This window comes from Paramisgurnus dabryanus, chromosome 15 (assembly GCF_030506205.2).
Source record: "Paramisgurnus dabryanus chromosome 15, PD_genome_1.1, whole genome shotgun sequence".
NCBI lineage: Eukaryota > Metazoa > Chordata > Actinopteri > Cypriniformes > Cobitidae > Paramisgurnus > Paramisgurnus dabryanus.
This window is the reverse complement of record NC_133351.1, coordinates 26,514,072-26,534,162: the sequence shown is the minus strand read 5'-3', so window position 1 is coordinate 26,534,162 and position 20,091 is coordinate 26,514,072. Positions and strand designations below refer to the sequence as shown.

Genomic DNA, 20,091 nt, shown 5'->3' with positions numbered 1-20,091 from the left:
TTAATGTAAAAAAATAAATAAACACTGGAAATGCTACACTATGCACATTGCTTAATTTACCTTATTAGAAAATTATGTGGGATATTTATAAAACTTTGTAATATAAAAACAAACGCAAAAGTCGTATTTCTTAGGATTATCCAGAGACCAGGAAACCAAGGCATAAATCACAGGGGTATGAGCCAACGTGGAAAATCACTGAACTTTAATATTGCTCCACTCTCATGTTATTCATGAATGGGCCACTGTTTTCAAGGTGAATATATCTGTGCTTGATTACTTTCCTCTGACAACGCACTAAAAGAGATTTAAAAACTTTCGCTTTTTGTATTTATTTGTAAATACAATAAAATATAAAATATTTACATTATGTGATATGATCGCTTTAAGCCTTTTATCTTTAACAGCTGCGAATTAATGTCATTTAATATGTTGCTATCGCGGCAGGTTGATTAATCGATAGCTGAAAGCGTCGTTTGTTATCCTGCCCTGAGACGCTCATACAGAGTCGCGTTGTCTTTTTTCGCCTCACGTGAGGACAAATGAAAGTAGTTTATCGATAAACCGTGGACCCATGTCTAGACTGGGCATTTCCGGCTAAAACTCGTCTTTTTTTCGGTAGTATTATAGTAGTTAGCATTTCTAGCTGCTTGTCTGTAGTTATGACGCTGCGTTGCTAACAGAAATAACCGCCGACCAGAATGTCGTTTTACTTTCTTTAAGTGATTTACTAGTTTCAACCAAATTTCTTCCAACGATTAACGTGACTGACTGCTTAAGCCGTCAGATTTTGTATTACCGTGTAAACTGTTTTGAAAGGAAATTAGCTGGGTTAGCTTTTGTAGCGCTCGTGTTGTCACTGCTGCGTTTCATAGAGAAACTTTCGTTTTGTACAACACAGGTGGATTATAACTTGTAAATGTATACGCTTCAATAGTATAGAATCGGATTGGCAGGTCTTTTATTTTGTTATACATATATTGTCGTGAGCGTTAAATCTCATGTGAGACATATGGATGTGTGTGTGATAAATGAAAGTGCGATGCATCAGTGGTGAGGAAGAGCTGGAGGATGATGCGGATGAGCTGGATGATCACAGTTATAAACAGAAGAATGATGAAGATGTTGATCGTCCTCGCTCTTATTGCTTACATTGCCTGTGAGTATATGCTACTGTAGACCACTGACACTCTCTGATAAGTAACAGAAGTTTACCTGGGTTGCACCTTGTCTGTCTGTCACGTAGCCTACACTTACTCAACACGTTTTTCAATGACCGCATGTGACACCACAGTACTGAACGCATAATTTATAAATATACTATAGTATTTACTTGATATGCATGTTTACACACATATCAGTAATTGCAAGCCAGTGTGGATGGATTCCTCATTAACCCTCTGACTTCTAAGTTGAACAACTTGTTGGTAAATGCTGCTGGTCAGTTTATAACATTTTAGTTACTGGCAATGACATAATTAAGGTACCAGAAATACAGTACTTGCTTACAATGCTGTGTAATATATTTTGCACACTAAATCTGTGTAGATGCTTTTGCTTATCATTAATGACATTGAACACATTTAACCATACTCTTTATCTTAAACAGCTGTGTTTTATAGTCTGCGTGAGAATGTGTGATGATATTCTGTTTTGCATTGTGAAATTCCTTTTTGCAAAACTTTGTGCTAAATGACAGCTTTAGGGCAAGTGGTGCTTTCCAGTATTTCACATGTCATATATAAATGCAATAAAAAAAAAATCATTTTCTAATTATTTTATGATCTTTGGTTAGACAGCACAACAAGAAACAGACTAATTTGTCAATCTTTATTAGGCTCTTGGTGGAGCTTTAAATTTTTCAAGCATTTTAGTAACGCTTTGTCATAAAATAAATTGGTTCAAGATTAGGTCTGCACAATATCGGGAGGAAATTGACATGTGATATTATGTTTATCAGGATATATATTGTGATGATATGATTAATACTGGATGACTTTACCAGATCCCTGTTTTGGAGGAATTAACTTGTGCCTTGCTTTTCTTGTATAGAGATGGCCACTTGAGGAAATTAGTTGCACGATGATATTACAAACCTCTTGTTGAGGGATCAGATCATGTTAGTAAAACCTTTGGAACCATATTAATTTATACCACCATGTCTTTTGCAAGGTGAAATGTTATTGAATCTGTTATTTCTCTCTGCTGTTTGAAACCGTTTTTATATGGAAAATGCATCCAAATAGTTTTCCTTAAATGCTCTTCATGTTCAGCGATGTGGCTACACACATTGCAATATCAGTGCCAAAACTATATATTATGCAGCTCTATTCAAAATAGATGTGCTGTGTGAAATGTGAATATGTGCAAAACCAATTAATGTATTTAAACAGTTGCAAAGAGAGTAAGTATTTCATAGTCATACAAGAATTTTATAGTAGTTTAATTTGATGCTGTAAAGGGTAAAAGTAAATAATTGTGAGCATGTAAAAAGCATGTATATCTGAAGTTCATGTAAAGTTACTTGGGTAAGCATTCCTTTTAAAATGTCATACTTGTGGCAAGTAGGGATGTGACGATAAATGCTGATATACACTTATAATACCTGGCCGATAACTATTCTAAATGGCACAGCCGATATAATGCACAGCTATTTCATCTACTACGGCTGTTGATCAGTAAGTTCTTATTGATCTGAAATCACTGTTAATTTGAGTCGTTTATAACATGCATTTGAAAAAGCAACACTCGTCAAACATGATCATGAAAATACCTGAAAAGGTTTGAAGAACAACTATTAATATATCCTTAAGCCATTTCCTGTAGCTGCGTGTCATAGCTGCGTGTGTATGGTTCTTTGTCTACAGCACATATTGAGTTTCTGCACGAGAGCGCCCTCTGGCTTTTGGATGTAGCGGCATTTCACCGTTATTCATTCAGAAGCATAGCAAACATCATAGGCCAATATATCGTTGCACCCATAATCATCGGCCAATATATTGGTGCAAAAGAATATTGAGAGCAGGTGTCCTGACTTTTAAGCATGAAGTGACGCTGGCTATGTTTACATGCACAAAATTTTGTCAATCCCACTGAATTTAATCCGATTGAAGGTTACGACAATAAAGTTTACAAGCACCTAAACATTGCAATCTGATTAAAATGTTCGTTTACATGTTCAGTTCAGATTATGTACAGCTTTGCGTATTCAAACCATCCCAACGGACATTCAAAACCAGCCCAAAAGCATCCCAATGACTATTCACAGCCCAAATACAAATAACTAAAAAACGAAATTGAGAAAGTTGTTTTTAAGACATTATCGGATATAGACAAAGAAAACACAATTTCAAAAGGCACAACGCTATTTTATTGCTTTATGTAAAATTATCTAGCGCGTGACCCCATTACCTTGATTATATGTGTTGCCATTAGGGCTGTGCAAAAATATCGATACAGCCAACTATTGTGATACGATTTGCCACGATAGTGTATCGATATTTCAATCTCTACTATTGATATAAAAAAAACATCAAATCCCTCTGTGTGCGTCAAACGACCTCCTCCGCCGCAGCTGTAGTTGTCGCTGTCCAGTTGTCTGTCATATACGGCCAGTTAGCGGGTTAGTTAGTGAGAAAATGGCAGAAATTTTAAAAACACCTGCAGCTTTCAAAGCCGACGTGTGGAAGCATTTTGGCTTAAAAAAAGCAAAAAAATCAGCGCTATTTTTACATTTTTGATAAAAAAAAGAAAAAGTATTGCAGTGTATTGCAGTGCTTTCCAATCCTGGTCCTCGAGCACCCCTCCCAAAAAGTTTTAGATGTCTCCTTATTCAACACACCTGATTTAAATCATCAGCTTGTTAGGGAGACATGTTTAACATTTTGGAAGGGGGCTGATAAGTTAAATCAGGTGTTTTAAATGAAGGAGACATCCAAAACTTTTTGGGAGGGGGTGCTCGAGGACCAGGATTGGGAAGCACTGATGTATTGCAACATGCAATGTACTGTATCGTATCATGATACATTGTATCAAGGCCAATGTATTGTGATATGTATCGTATCGTGAGGCCCTTGCCAATACCCAGCCCTAGTTGCCATTGCCTTGCTCTTGCATGTTTCTGTGATGAGAATCGTGTGATGAGTAAATAGGTAAATATAAGACGCAGAAGAAAACACTATGATTCATGTGTTTACATACACCCTTTTCTCCTGATGATAAAATCACAGATCGGAGTACACCACCCACTTCAATCCGATCAACCTCAATTGTATTGATTAAGGTGTTTACTTTAATGTTTTTCAATACGATTGAGCCATCAATACAATTACTAACAGATTATTTGGTTGCATGTTAATGTACCCACCCAGTGTGTTGTGTAGTCACAAAATCAGATAAATAACAACTTGTCTAACCACTTACTGTATAAGACGACTTATGGACCACTTAAGAGTTAAGAGTGATAGATTTGTATATTCAGATGCATAAACGTATAACAGTATATTTTTTATTGACTTCACAGTACACTGTAGACATGGCCAGTATTATTACTGTCAGTATAATAGTCATTTTGCTTTGATCAGGTCTGGGCACTAATCTTTGTGCACTTTGCTAGTAGTTGCTTGTCACTCTGTGGTAACAGGTCTGGCATCAGTCGATTTGTCAGTTGTATTAGTGACTCATGTTTTCTAGTTGTCTATTAGGTTCCTTCTGCCAAAAAGATCAGACTTATATAGAACAGACTTTAATTTCAAATGATGTTGCATTCACATTTACATTGGATATCGTACTATTAAGATGATTGATAATAAATGTAGGGGTATTGAGAGATTATGAAGTACATTTTTTTACGTGCAACTGTATGTTCAGAACTAAATGACACTGATAATGTGCAAATAATACAAAAGCACAGTCAGGGCAGAACTATTGTAAGGTTTTTTTATCATTTGCATACAACAATGCAAAAGGTTTGCACTCTAAAATAAATTATGTTAACAACTTCGACAGGATTCATGTAATTTGTATATAAATCTTAGAGGTAAGATAAATGACAGAAGAGAGATCAGCAGATGTTTTCGTCAGGTTTAATGGGATCAGCACTGCAAAGTGTTGTGTCATGTGTCTACAAAACTAGAGATGTAGAGGAGAGACATGGCAGGGATAATTGAAAATCAATCGGCTAATGATCAGTGCTGTGTCCATTTCTCAGTCAAGCACAGCAGGCAAACAGCAACTGTTAGATTTAAAGATATCTCTACCACATAGGATAAAGCCACACAATAAGAGTTTGTGTTGTCTATAGTACAGATGTAGAAATGTTTGCTTTGAGCTACAGTCCTGCTTTGCAGAAAATTTGAAACAGATTGCCGAAGAGTCCTCTGTGTTTATGCCAACTAGAATGTTTGGAAGACTTGGCATCATAGGGTGTTTGTGGAAATAAGGCAGAGATGTTACGATTAAGAGCATGTTGTAGTGCTAATTTATATTTTTGGTATTTATTTGAAAGAACTAACATGCAAAAAAGAACAAATATTGCGATGTCACTTTTGTCTCAAAGGCGGGGTGCACCATTTTTGAGAAACGCTTTGGAAAAGGAAGTCAGGCCGAGTATCAGGGGTAAGGGGCGTGTCTACTAACTGACATTAGGTGTGTTCGACATCGGCTGCGGCTGGATGTAACCGATCGGCGAGATTAGCCGCTGAAAACGGAGACGTGAAGTCGGACGCGCTGTGCTTCCCATAGTTTGTGTCATTTACGTCAAGCCTGGCTGATCACGTGCCGTTTGCTTGCTTAATCGCATTAAACATGATTTGTAAGTTGTAAACTACATAAAAAGTGAATTATACTGTTTTGAATGTCCGTATGAGCATGAGTGGAACTGAAGAGGCTTACAGCATCTGTTTTTACAAGAATAAAGTTCAACATAAGCATATATTATTTAAATACCAATGTTATGGGGTCTAAATTTTTATCCATTTTATTTTGATGAAGATGACACAATATAACATTGCGACTACATGAAAAGAGCTTTAACTGTTATAAAAATACAGATTTGTGAGCATTTGTGGAACTGAGGGCGTGAAAATATAAACAAAACACACGTGATTGTTGTCATGTGGTGAATCCGACCAATCTTGAAACAGCTGTGTCGTCATTACAGCCTGTGCAGCTCCTCTTCCCGAACTGCGCTGGCTGACTCAGGCGGCTGATCTCGAATCGCTCTCGTGGTACTTAAAAACCGTATGACACAGTCACGTGCCAGCAGCGCCAGCTTAAGTCGGACAAAGTTACTAACCGGAATGCACTGCTTCAAGTCAGCCGCCGATCGGTCTGCGCAGCGCCGCATGAAGTCGAACACACCTATTGTTGCCTGGGTTGCGTATGTGTGGGGTGGGTCTATCAACAGAAGGTTCAGATTCTATTGGGGTAAGGGCGTGTTTATTTAGGTGGTTTTAAATGTCAACATCGGATTTCAGAGTTTGTGCACCCCGCCTTTAATGGGATTGTCCAGGAATTTTGTGAATGTAGGAAAGAATATGTGAAACCTGTCGCAGTGAGAGAGCAAAAATCCTGAAATTAAATGTTACAGAACATTTCTGTACATGTACAGTACATGAGTAAAGCATTACCTAGTCCTTGCATTTGACAGACATAAACTACTATCATATAACATTATGTGTATTAATTTGTTAATATAGTATAGTATAATATAATATAATATAATGGTAATACAGTATAATTTGGGTATTAGTCGAATATTTCTTCGCTCTGGCAAAATTTTGTCTTTGCTAATGCCATCCATTTATTGTCGCATAGATATTATTGTTAGCATACACCAGAGGTTCTCAACTCTGGTACTTGAGATCCATTTTCCTGCAGAGTTTGGCTCCAGCCCTGATGAAACACACCTGAGTAAGGTAATCAGGAAAACCATAAAATTGCAGGCAGGTGTGTTTGATCTGGTTTAGAGTGCCATCTCTGCAGGAAAGTGGATCTCGAGGACCATAGTTGAGAAACTATGTTATAGACAAAATCTGAAATCCCAGTGACCATATTTAAACTGCCGTATTTGATAAATATTGCATATGTCTGCTAAAAATTAACCTTTAGGCAATATGAAGTTGTTAAAGAACATTAAATTATTTAATAGTTGATTTAAAGTCCCACTGTAAGAAAAATCTGGTTTTTATTGTTGTGTAAATGTCTATGTGGTCAGGTGTTTTTAATGTTTTAAGCCATGTGCAAAATCATGATTTAACACCACTGCTGAAAATTTTCTCCATAAAATTTGAGACCGTCTCATTCCCGTGGTTGAACATCGCCTTGGTTTTCAAAGTCACAATCACAAATGTGTAACCAATCATATCAACACAGTTGAATGAGTGGATCAGTAGTTCGAGTCATACATATTGTTAATGAATGCCTCAAAGACTCGGAGCTGAAATGATTGCAGCACATCTGCTTCTGCTTTGCTTCTTTGAAGTTCACACATGCAGGGTGGATTCTGTAACCTTTTAACCTCAGTGATTATAGATTAGTGCTTCAAACACGCAGTTCACGTATGCATTATGTGAAATCGAACTTAGCAGTTAAATGTCTGAAACTGCCAAATGTAGCATCTATTTACATATATAGCTATGGTCTGAGGTGGTGCAAAGTAGTGGAGGTGGGGACTAATTTGCATATTCTATGGTCCAAGCTTTACGATTAAATAGAGGCTGAGACTAATTCACATATAGCTCCGCATATACTAAATGAGGCAAAGGTGTAAAATTACAGTGAGACTTTCTTTAATTTCATAAAGAAATTAGTTTTGTTTCTCCAATTTCTTTCCACTAAGAAAAACAGTTTTCAGTCTGGTAGTTTCTTTCTACCTATCTATCTATAACCTGCTGATGTCAGGCCTGGTCGTGCTCTTTGTGTCTGGAGGCTTCAATGCCCTTTCTTGGATAATCCCGTCAAAATCCGGTTGATATTGGCCACAATAATACATGATTTTGGTGATGCTGTAAAGCTTGCCTGTCAAAACTGACTACCTGTCAAAAATGTATGGATTGTAGCGAAATTATCTTAGCAGTTATTAGTATGTCAAAGTGAATGAACATACAGTGAGTCACATGACAGTTCGGATGTGGGTATTTACTACAGTCAAGATATGCATTTTCGGACCTAGAAATGACCTCTGAAAGAGTCCAAGGTGATGAAAGTCATGCCATCCGTTTTCCCATAGCCACTTATATGAGTTGTGCTGGAGGCAGGCAGCATACTAAAGTGATGCTAACACATTTAGTCTGAATGCAACATACTACTTAACTAACTTAGAGTCTTTTAGATTCTCAGATTTGGCCTTGAGTGGTGTAGAAGGTTTTCTTTAGTTCTGTACCTCGTCGTCCCACTTTATGAATATTTATTCAATTTGTTTGGCAGGAAATGCAGTTTTGATGTCATTATGCTTACACTGTGTACAAATTCCTCATGGGGCATTCATATGTATCTTATGAGTTTGTATGGATATGGGACTTTTTTGTTACAGTTTGGTTCTGTTGTTGCATAGTTTACGGAGTATGGCACATCAGGGCTCCAGACTGCCCCCAAATGGTGGCATTTTGCCCCTAAAATTTGAGAGTGTGCCACTGAATTTTACATCCAGTCGCACATGTGCAACCAGTAAATTTGACCTTTTTTTCCAAAAGTGCACAATAAAATGTGTCACTGAATTTGAAACAGCACATTGTACTTTCTGCATCTATCATCAAAGTATTTATTAGTAATACAGTGGAAATTAGTAGAAATGTGAATATTTGGTTAGCATGTTGATTTACAGTGTGTGCCCCTAAATTTTCTGGTTGCGCCCCTAAAATTTTCAGTTGGGGGCCACTGTGCTCTTAGTGAAAAAAGTTAGTCTGGAGCCCTGCACATTTATGTTTATATATTTGTGATCTTTAGATTGACTGACCTCCTGGCTTAAGTTTTTATTGTACTATTAAATGGAAGTGGGAAGAGCGCCTTGAAACAGGCATTTTTCCAGTTACAGATTGGATAATTTTTCCAATCAAAAAATAGGGGCTACTGTCGCTTTAAGAGCAAGCTCTGCACTCACTGTCAAATAAACTATTTAATGGCTATTTAATGTTACGTAAGACAGAAAAAATCCTATTAAAGCTCTATTTGTAATTGCATAGCAAGCTACATAATGCTATGTTAGATACAGTATTATACTCATAACGAGGTGAATGTCATAATTTCCTATTCTCCCTCCTATGTTGTTTCACCATTGGAAGGTGTGACTTACTTGATGTGAACTAAACCCACACCTCCTTCTCGTACTTCAGATCTTCGCTGGACGAGCACTACAAAGTCCAAACCAGATAAATTGATCACATGATGACAATGATATGATTTAACATGACGTACAGATGAACAATTTAAATCCGATCAGGCATTATGTTTTCCTCGCTGTCCCGTAGAGTGTGGCTCATGATGTCTTAGCTACGAAACACATCACCGGAGCACGCTTTGGAAGAAAGAAACGCCTTGCCCTTGACCCACGTTTTTAGATGTGACATCCCAACATCCACGGGATGCCATTTATCGAAAAATTTGAAATTTGTTTAGAAACCATATCACCGTTATTGAAAAAAATATATACTGTGAAATATATTGATATTGAATTATTGTCCAGCCCTAATTGCATGTAGTCTGCTATGAAAGGCATGTACATGTGTAATGTATCACGTGTACTATACACAGTGCTTCATTCAAATATTACACACATGCATTCTTGCGTTACTGTGTTGGTATCAAATATCAGTTTTTTTATGTTTTGTATCAGTATGTGTTTTCCTTGGGGTCAAACCCATGATCTTTTGTGCTGCTAACGCAATGCTCTACAGCTATAAAGGAACACATACACAATCCAGAAAAAAGGTCTGGATCGCCCCGGCACCAATCCCAGGTATCGAATCGGTGCATCCATATTATGAATTGCACACTGACATATTTTTGTTCATGTACCTACTTAGAGTTTTGGCTTGTGTGAAAACCAGAGTAGTATTAGTTTTACTCTTTTTCAGGAAAGATTTGAGGGTATATATTTGGGTCATGAAGGTTGCTATTTAGATCTGCTCTGGTTTCTTTGGATATCTCAGAAGACCCCAGGACTCAAAACGGGTGCTCACCAAGAGAGTGACTTTGATAAACCAGTGTACAGCTTCTTCCCACCTGCCCCAGAAAACAGATCCCTCACCTTTAACACATCTACTGATAGGCTGTGCTAAAAATAATGTTGCCACTGTGAGAACATAAACTGATGTTATTTGATATGTTTCAGAGGCTGCTCACTTCAGTCTGTCTTTCACAATTGTTTCGCTTTATTTCACAATATTTAATGTTCTCATGTACTAATTAGCATTTGTGATACATCATCACATGGTATTTTCGATTAAGCCTAGTATTGGGACGTTGAATGACCATAAAGGTGTTATCGTGTGCGTATTTTCTGTTTTTGTTTATGATAAAACAAGAAAAAAATAAGATACGATTATTATATATAATTTTAAAGCAGAGGGTGTCTTCTTTTATTTGATATATTGTATGTTTATATATTTAAAGAAAAAGATTTTTTGGAAGGCATAATACATTTGTGAAAATATTAAAAAATATAAATAAATAAAATTCTATGGGGGTCAGGTTAGGGCCACTACAAATAAATCAGTCTAGGGAAAACAGTGAAATTGGCTGTGATTCTGGCTAAATAGATATGGCATACTGAAATGTTTTTTGAATTGTTGGAAACAACAGTGGCATACTTCTGTGTCTTTAGGCAAAAAAATAAATAAATAACAGGCTTCATAATTTTCTTATTGATTAACAGGGTGGTGGAAGTTGTACTCTCTATTCCCCAAATAGACTGCATGTTTTCGTGCTCTTCTGCTTGCACTGGCAAGGCATTGGGCAACACATGCCAAGTTGGTTGCTCACAGTACAGCCTGTAATAAATTATACAGCACCCAGGAAATCGTGGCGACAGCAGTAAGGCCACTGGGAGTGAACTGCTCAAATCAAATCAAGGCATAATTACAACTCCAACTCATTTTTGTTCATGCTCACCTTTTGTGTTGGGTTTTGTGTCAGGTGTACCAGGGTTTACTTGGACACTTAAAACAACAAGCTATAAGGGCAAGCGCTGGTGTGAGAGATGGATGAAAGGCAGTGAGGAAGACAACATGTGCGTGTGTTATTTATGGTGTTGATTTTCACCTCTTTAGGGCCCTATTTTAACGGTCTAAGTGCACTGTCTAAAGCGCGCCGTCTAAATGGCCGTGTCCGATGCCACTTTTGCTAATTTAACGATGGAAAAAATGGTTTGTGCGCTGAGCGCACGGTCGAAAAGGATTGTTCATATTCTCCTAATGAGTAAAGGGTGTGTTTTGGGCGTAAAGTGCAATAAACCAATGAGAGTCTTATCTCTCATACCCTCGAAAAGCCAGTTGCAATGGCGCTATGTCTAATCCCTATTTAGATGACTATCTTTCACATTTAAAAGCTTTTTTTGTGCTGCTGCACAGTCATGTATGTGATAAGCAAACCCGCGTTGTCGTCTCGTTTATAGGCGCATATTACTAAGGCGCTCTTTAAATAACAAAAACAGTATTGCGTATATAAGACTTTAGACTTTAGAGCAGGTTTTAGTTGGTCAATGGGGTAATCTATTTTAGTTGCCTCAAAATAGCAACACACCTCGTTTTCAGATCAGAACGCCCATTGGTGCAAAATTGGGCACAAATGCATTTGCTATTTAAACAATGTGACGCTAAACGTGAAAATTATAATTGCACCGTGTTGAAACTAGCAAAAGACACTTGCGTCGCGCATTGCGCTGCATTGCGCTGCATTGCGCCGGGTGTATGATAGAGCCCTTAATCTTTGTTTAGCTTTATGTTTTGGATTAGTAGGTTTTGAGATATTGTTCCCTGTGGGTGTTGAATAGGGAAATTGATTCACAACAGCTTTAATATGGATTAAAGCGAATGTGTATTATTAATGTAAAGTAATTTTCACTTATTTTAGTGAATTAGTTTGATCATGAGAGAACATTCGTTAAAAGCAACTTTAAAAGTTTTTTATTTCAATTTCATTATGATAAAAAATTACTTTCATTTGTAGCACTTAAAATGTAAGCTTTTGCAACATACTTAGAGTGAGATTTTTTTACAAAGTCTATTTTTAAGGTTCTACCATTGAAGTATTTTGTTAAGTTAATCCAATGTTCACTTTACAGTGTAAGTATTATAGGCATATGATATATATACTTCATCTTTACACACTGCACCTCCACCTTTTTAACTAAACAAACCCTTACAGCTTAGCCACATATTTATTTTAACTGTTATGATGGTACTGACTGGTGTTGTATGAGTGTATGCTTTAAGATTTTGGCACTGATGTCTGTTTTTTGTTTTCCTTTCAGCTGTCTGGGGAACCTATGCAAATATGAGGTAATTACATTATCAACAAGAATTTCACACGCTTTTCAGCGTACTCATCTGCTAAAAAAAAAATCCAACATATTTTCCTTTATTTGTTTGTAAGATGAGCAGATGTTGTTATCATTAGTATGCCCACATTAACACACCTTTATCATGTTTTATGTTGCAATGCGCATTGATTGGTTTTATAGAATTGATTTAAATGAAGTGCAATGCATTTTTTTTTAAACAATTTACAACAAGGTTGCATTTGTGAGCATTACAGTTTTCCAGTATGTGTTCGTTCATTTATTGGTAACACTTTACAATATGGTTCATTAGTTAACATCAGTTAACTACATTAGTTTACATGAACTAATAATGAACTGCACTTTACAGCATTTATAAATCTTTGTTAATGTTCATTTCAACAATTACTAATACTTTATTAACATTTTGTTAACGTTAGTTAATGCACTGTGAACTAACATGAACAAACAATTAAAAACTTTATTTCTATAAACTAACATTAACAAATATTACTAAATACGTTAACAAGTGTATTGCTCATGGTTTGTTTGTGTTAGTCAATCAATACATCAACTTATGTTAACTAATGGACCTTATTGTAAAGTGTTACCAATTTATTAAATATTGTTAGTGTTAGTTAATGTCAATACAACTGTTCATGTTAGTTAATACTAAATGTCAACATTTACTAATGTCATAAAGTCAATGTTGACTTATTGTTAACTTCTAGGTATAATGTTACAGGGCTCCAGACTAACATTTGAAAGAGGTGGCACTGGCCCCACCAAGTTGTACAGCTGGTGGCGCTGGGCCTCAATTTGGTGGCACCACTCACTGGGTGGTGTAATAACAAAAACAATAAAACAGACCAAACCTGTTTAATTCATTAATAAATTCAGATAATTTTCTTCTTTATATACATCAAATTATTTTTTTTAACTTTACCATATACTCTTAACATATATTTGCCTTACTATAACCCATTAAACTTTGTTGTAAAACTAGGCTACTTTAACACAGACTTGAGTAAAGAAATCACATTCTTGTGTTGTAAACATTACAAAATGTCTCCATGCACTCTGAATATATAATTTGGCCAGGACTTGTAAACACGCAGTGTACAGCGCTATCTTTAGGCTATCATTGATAAAACTGAAGCAGCTGATCTCCTCATCTTTAATGAGTTTTTAGTTGTGTGAGTTTATTTCATCAATTGTGCTGAAATATCAGAGAAAGCTCTTACATATACAAGTACAAAACACTGTTCAGCATGTTTACTTACAACACACAAGCAGCAGACTCTGACATTATATTAGTTTGTGTCAATTTAAACCCGTCATTACTCATGCATGCATTTAACGAAAGCAGAGGGACTCGCCCGCAGTCTCCACAGACCACCCCTCACAGTAATCAGGACAGAAGCGGTCGAAGTGGACAAAAGAGATGGATTTAGAGTTGTGATATGCACCTGAGATATGATAGAAAGGCAGGGGAGGGGCAGCAGCGGGGTCGAGTGACTGGATGCACCGTAGACGTAATCGCCTGCACATTATATTAATATAATGTTTAAATTTCACAGTGCGAAATCCAGTGCGCCCTTTAATAAAAGTAGTCGCAGGAAAAATAATCGCAAAGTGCTGCTATTTACTCGCAGTCTGGAGCCCTGTGTAAGCTAATGCACTACCTAATGTTAACAATTACAACCTTATTGTGAATTGTTACCATTTTTATATTCCATGAAAATGTGACAACTTGGGACTATTGGAAAAATGTAATAGGCAGCCAATTCGGCTATTTTACCATTATTTAAGGCTGTGTTGTAGATGATACAAGAGGGGTCTCAAACTGGCTTAGGGCCATTTCTGAGATTGACATCTTGTCAGAGGGCTGCATAAATATTTTAACATAAAAAACACAATATTACGCAAATATATTGTTTTCTGTTATTTAACACATAATAATACTTAACACTTTCACCGCCAGGGTTTTAAAAAAAGTTGCCATCCAGCGCCAGCGTTTTTCATGATTTTCACCAAAGTTTGATGCCCTCCAGAAAATGTTCTTCTTTAAATATATAAACATACAATATACCAAATGAAAGAACAGACCCTCTGCTTTCAAAAAAAAAAAAACGTTTCATCCTACCTTTAGTGGTTCTTTTGCAATCAGCTTTTGAATATGGGTAGGTTTTTGCAAAAACACCATATTTTGAGCAAAATGCAGAGATAATTCCATTTTTGTGACAGACTTTTCAGAGAGATCCCATTCAGAGCGATCTTTAAAACAGACACGGACATGCAGCAGCTTGCCATAGGGCAATACTTCCGGGTTTAAAAAGTTGCGGAAGGGCGCCACCTGGTGGATAATAGCGGTATTGCGGAAAGACGGAAAATCTCGTCATTGGCGGGGAAGCGTTTTCTCTTAATTGACAAGATATCTCGTCAATGGCGGGGAAAGAGTTAATATAGAAATATATAAACAGTCAGTGTTTGTCTTTTTATTCATTATTTTAACAGTAAAAAATATTTTCTTAACCTTATCTTAAATAACTTTATCTTAAAACCTTGCACTAAACTAACAAATTCAATTCCTGAACAGATTTCTATTATAAAACTATTATAAATGTTGCAACCAGGTGGTGTTAAGTCTAGTGTTAATAATGCTTGACTTGGTTATGTTCCACCTCTGAAACATTCAATTTATTTATATACTGCTCTATGTGTAACTGTATGGCAGGAAACATAATGAGATACTATACTTGTATTGAGCTGCATACATAGTTTTATCCTGTATACATTTTTCCTATTTTCCTAACCTGGGCACCTGCTGCCCTTTTTCTCATTCATAGTTCAATATGTGTTGCATTACAGTACATTTCCACCTCTCCCCTCCTACATGAGGTGTTGCCATTAAAGCTGTGACTTGGGGTGAACTAACCCCACTGGAGCTCTTTGAATAACAGCTGAGTAACCCCACAGAGTAACAGATCTTCTCTGGACGAACACTCCGAAGTCCAGACCAGATTAACCGATCGCATGGTGACAATGAATGTGAGGTGCAGATGAGTCATTAAAATCCAATCACACATTCTGTGAATTTCACCGTCATGGAGAGTAGGGATGGGCATTCGATTAAATTTTTTTAGTCGATTGTCGGGAGAATTAACGATCGACTATCGATTAATCATTAATATTTTTATAATAAAAAATAATTATTTAACTTTTATAATTCAAAAATGTTGAATACAAAAATACAGCGTGTTTTACTCCATGAGACCTTTATTACAAGATCAACTTGTGGCAAACAGTTAAACTACATTTAGTTAGACAAACGGAACATATGCGCTTGAATATGCGGTGCTCTAAAGCAGCGGAACCTGCAGCTGTGAGCCGCATTCTTAAACAGAGACCTCATTTGGTCCACAAAATCATGACCTCTTCATGATTATTTTTTGGAAATCAAAGCGGAAGGTCACAGATAACGGAGTATGGTGTCAAATATTGCACCCTGGTGGTAAAATGTTGAATTGCTGCCACACAGTGAAATTCATTGAATTGCTTCAAGACACACGCTACGCTTGGCAATGCAACCTGCATTAGATAAAAAAGTATTCGATTAATCAATAACAAATTAACGTCATCGACTAAATTCTTAACGATCAATTATCGATCGTTGATTAATCATGCCCATCCCTAATGGAGAGCACTGCTCATGGTTGCGTAGCAATGGAAGACGCACAACCTTTCGAGCGCTTTTTGGAAAGAAGAAAAAAGTGCCTTGACTCGGATGTAACGTGCAATTTTTAGACGCAACTGTGAACGGACTCTTAAACGTCTACATCAATAATCAAACAAATTAAACTAAGTAAAAAAAATCTGCAGGTAGGATTTTTTTTTATTTTGACAACAGATGCTGGCCATGAATGACTTACATTTCATGATTGGCAAATATTCAGTTTAACTCAAAAGTATGTCACATTACCGAAATAACATGAAATTTTATACTTATTGGTAGCTTATGATCAAATTAGCTTTACATTTTTTGTTTTTTTAATTAACCATATAGCTAAAACATAGCTTAAAGTTCTTAAAGTCTTTGTAAAGTCAGATATTAAATGTGCTCTGAGTTTGTCACACCACAGAAAAATCTATTATTAACCACCTAACCAAATTTGAATGATGTAAAAAATTGCAAGTAAATAAAATAATTTATCAAAAAAAAATTCTTCATTCTTCACATGGTTTTCGGCAAGATTTCAATGCAGAACTATTCATCAATACAGAACCTGTCTCTCTTGGTAACCTGAATGTATTTTATTCAGATATAGACTCTCTCACCTGACTGTGATTTAAAAAAAAGGTTTTTGCTATTATATCAACACTCATTTATTGGACTGTTGACTCTTGTGAATCTTTTTGTGTCTCAACCTGAGCTAATGGATAGAAGAAAGAATTGTGTTTTTCTGTAAGCTGTTCTGCATTTAAGCTAAAGTTTGTTTATTGTATCTGTGTGGGAGTGATAAAGTCCTCTGTTGTTTTTCCCACAGGTCTATTCAAGAACAAGGTGAAATGAAGATTGAGCAAAGGATAGATGAGGTTGGTTAGCATAATGAGATAATACGAATATTCACACTGTGCTTTTGATTTTTCAATTTTGTATTTTGTTGCCTCCTTGTTATCGTCAAAACCAACAGCATCTTCACTGGATGTGTTCCTACCATTGTGCATTAAAGCCCCCAGAAAACACTGTGGAGCTACCCAAGAACACACTATAATTAATACTTCATTACCCGTTCCTTTGATACCAATTAAGTTTCCATGTCGGGGTGCAAAAAACCAGCTGTGCTTATTTGTTTTTTCTGGTTCCAGTTATTATGCTTATTTACTAAAACAAAAGAATAGCTGAAGAAGTGCTAAACATAATTGATATTGTTTACTGTTTTCTGTGTTATATTGATGCTTAGATAATTTGAACAAGTGTCTTTCTTCTGTCCACATGTTCTAAAGACAAAACATCTTTGTAACCTACAATCAAAATGTAATATCTGTCATCAAGCTCTCTTGTTTGCACCCCATTGTTTCTTTAACCACTTGTCAAATAGAAACCACTTTTCACCATCCAATTTCCAATGGATGAGTTCTGCACCGAATGTCTTGTCAAATACTTTTTTGTTTTAAAAATATGTCATGTTGGAGAGGTACAACTGCTTATGAGTGGGCTTTTAATATTGACTTTAAATAATAATTGAGGAGCTCTGATGCAGATGTCAGTTCTAGCCTGTGTGGTGCACCCCAAACCCGTTGCCAGTTTTTTAAAAGATATTTATTTTTCCTTTTTTTTTTTAACTAAAAGCACAACAAATAAATCGGTTTTTACTTAATTCTAAACATTTAAGACTAAAGGCAGAGTTATAGTTCATTTTTTTGTGTACGCGAGGGCCCACATACAGAGGACGTTATCAAAACGGTGCACGCATACTGTATGCACACCACCGGACGTACGTTTGCACACATGTAAAAGAACAGACTATACTCCAGGTTTAAACCTCCATAACCCTGACTTCTAACATTTTTAATGCATCAATAACATCATAGAATATCTGCCAGTAATTACAGTGTTAATTCTTAAAATAGCAGGGCTGCTGAGGTGTTCTTGTTAAGGGTATGAAAATGTGTAAACGTCTGAAGGAAGCGTCTTAAAGTGCACAAAGAGACAAGGTGTGAATGGATGTGTCTCTTTCTCGTCCACTGGTGATCCAGTCGACCAAAACGCATCTTAATGTAAATGCTCAGACTTCGGCACGGGCTATTAGTCCTTACATTTCGTTCAGTAAATCTAGTATTGGTGTATGAATTGGTAATGTATACTCTTCTCATCGTGTTTTGACACGTTTTATCAGTGTCTTGTTTGAAATCGTCTGAAACTCATTTAAATTGGTTTGTGTACACAAAGATTTGCTTTAAAATTCAGCGCTATAACCATGATCCCTATCGTCTTATTATAGATTTTGAATGTCTGCTTATCACCTGCTACAAAAGCTCATTAGAAAGTGCCTTTGCCCATATCTGACTGACCTTAATGTTCAAAGTGTTCGAAAGCATACAGAGGCTGATATGGACGCATCTGTGATTGCTTTCGGTAACACTGACATTTAGTCTTCTGCCTGATGCTTGATATTTAATAAGGTTTGACAGTCAGGAAAAGTTTGGAACATGATGAGTAGGAAGTTTCCATATAAATACATTAAACTTAAATAATTCAAATATTGTCAAACCAGAAATGTTTTAATATAAACCCACATTTCTAATTGAAACTAATAATGCTTTTAATATTAGCAATCTACTTGAGTAGCAATTTCTGTGTCACCACTTTTATGTTTAATTTAGATTCATATCATTTCTTTGATCTGGAATTTGCCTTCTGTAATCTGCTTTTTATTGCACTGTTGTGACTCGTAATTGATTTAGTCACTTCACGTCTCATAAATATCCCCTTGTGATGACAGCTTTTACTGTTCACCTCATTCATATTTATAATCAAACATAATAAATGTGTGAATGTTTCTCTGTTCCCTGCAGGCAGTGGCACCCCTAAGGGAGAAGATACACGAGCTTGAGCTTAGGTACAATTTGTTGTCATCTAAATACGAGCAATTGCCATGACATGCAATTTAACGGTTCTTTTAGTAAAGGTTGAATTTTTTCATATTCTCATTATTTGGACATTTTTAAAGGGGTCATATGATGTTTCTAAAAAGTACATTATTTTATGTTTTTGGTGTAATGCAATGTGTTTATTCAGTTAAAAAAATGTGGGTTGAACCAACAAGGAATAAATTAAGCAGAGTTTAGAGCTAATCTATGGTTTGTTGAGCTCAGTTTAATTTTAATTCAAGTAGTGTGGCACCACTTAAATTTAAACACAGATTAACAAAGCTTTGACCCATGAAAAGATGACATAGAATGATTGAACGGGGTATTTATCCTTGTTCTGTGATGTGACATGTACACAACATTTTTTTGGGGTCTGTAATGCCTTAGAAGCTTCCTAAAAACCTCTCTCAGATAGCTCTATTAGGGTGGGGGATTTTAAACAAGTGGTTTTGCACCTATTTGGCTCCCCCTACTGGCTTAACTTGCAATCTCATTACTGATTGGCTGACTTTGCTGCCACTCAAAAAATGTAGCCAATTATTTTAAAGTGGAGGGGCAGTGAGATGCCTGTGATGTCATAAGCATCAGTTTTTAAGATTGGGTCGTTTTCTGGCTGACATTTCTAAAAGAGGAATTTCTATGAGACTGAGATGTTTAGCACTTTTTGTATGTTTGTGAATGTGGGTAGACTACCATTATTCAACAAAGACAAGGTAAAAATGTTTTTTCATTCTCTGTCCCCTTTAATTATTGTGATTATAGTTTGTAGTTTCAAGTAGTTTATATCAATTGAGTAACTGCATAATATTTTACTTTGTGTACTTTTAATTTAGGTTTTATTTTTCAAACTGGCTTTTAAAATGAATTCGCAAAATCCAAAACATAAAAGATAAAATTGAAATGTGATGATTTCTGCCAAGAACGTTTATTAAAACAACGTC

The 20,091-nt window shown here is 36.1% G+C and overlaps 1 protein-coding gene across 1 annotated transcript in view; it reads left to right on the top strand.

Annotated features, from left to right (window-relative positions):
- The first annotated feature begins 456 nt into the window (after positions 1-456).
- Positions 457-20,091, top strand: part of uxs1 (UDP-glucuronate decarboxylase 1) — a 60,336-nt gene continuing 40,701 nt past the window's right edge. Inside the window, exons 1-4 of the mRNA XM_065292928.1 lie at positions 457-1,159; positions 12,470-12,497; positions 17,044-17,092; positions 19,076-19,119. Of these exons, the coding sequence (XP_065149000.1) occupies positions 1,072-1,159; positions 12,470-12,497; positions 17,044-17,092; positions 19,076-19,119 (209 nt within the window). The 5' untranslated portion in view covers positions 457-1,071. The remainder of the gene's footprint in view (positions 1,160-12,469; positions 12,498-17,043; positions 17,093-19,075; positions 19,120-20,091) is intronic.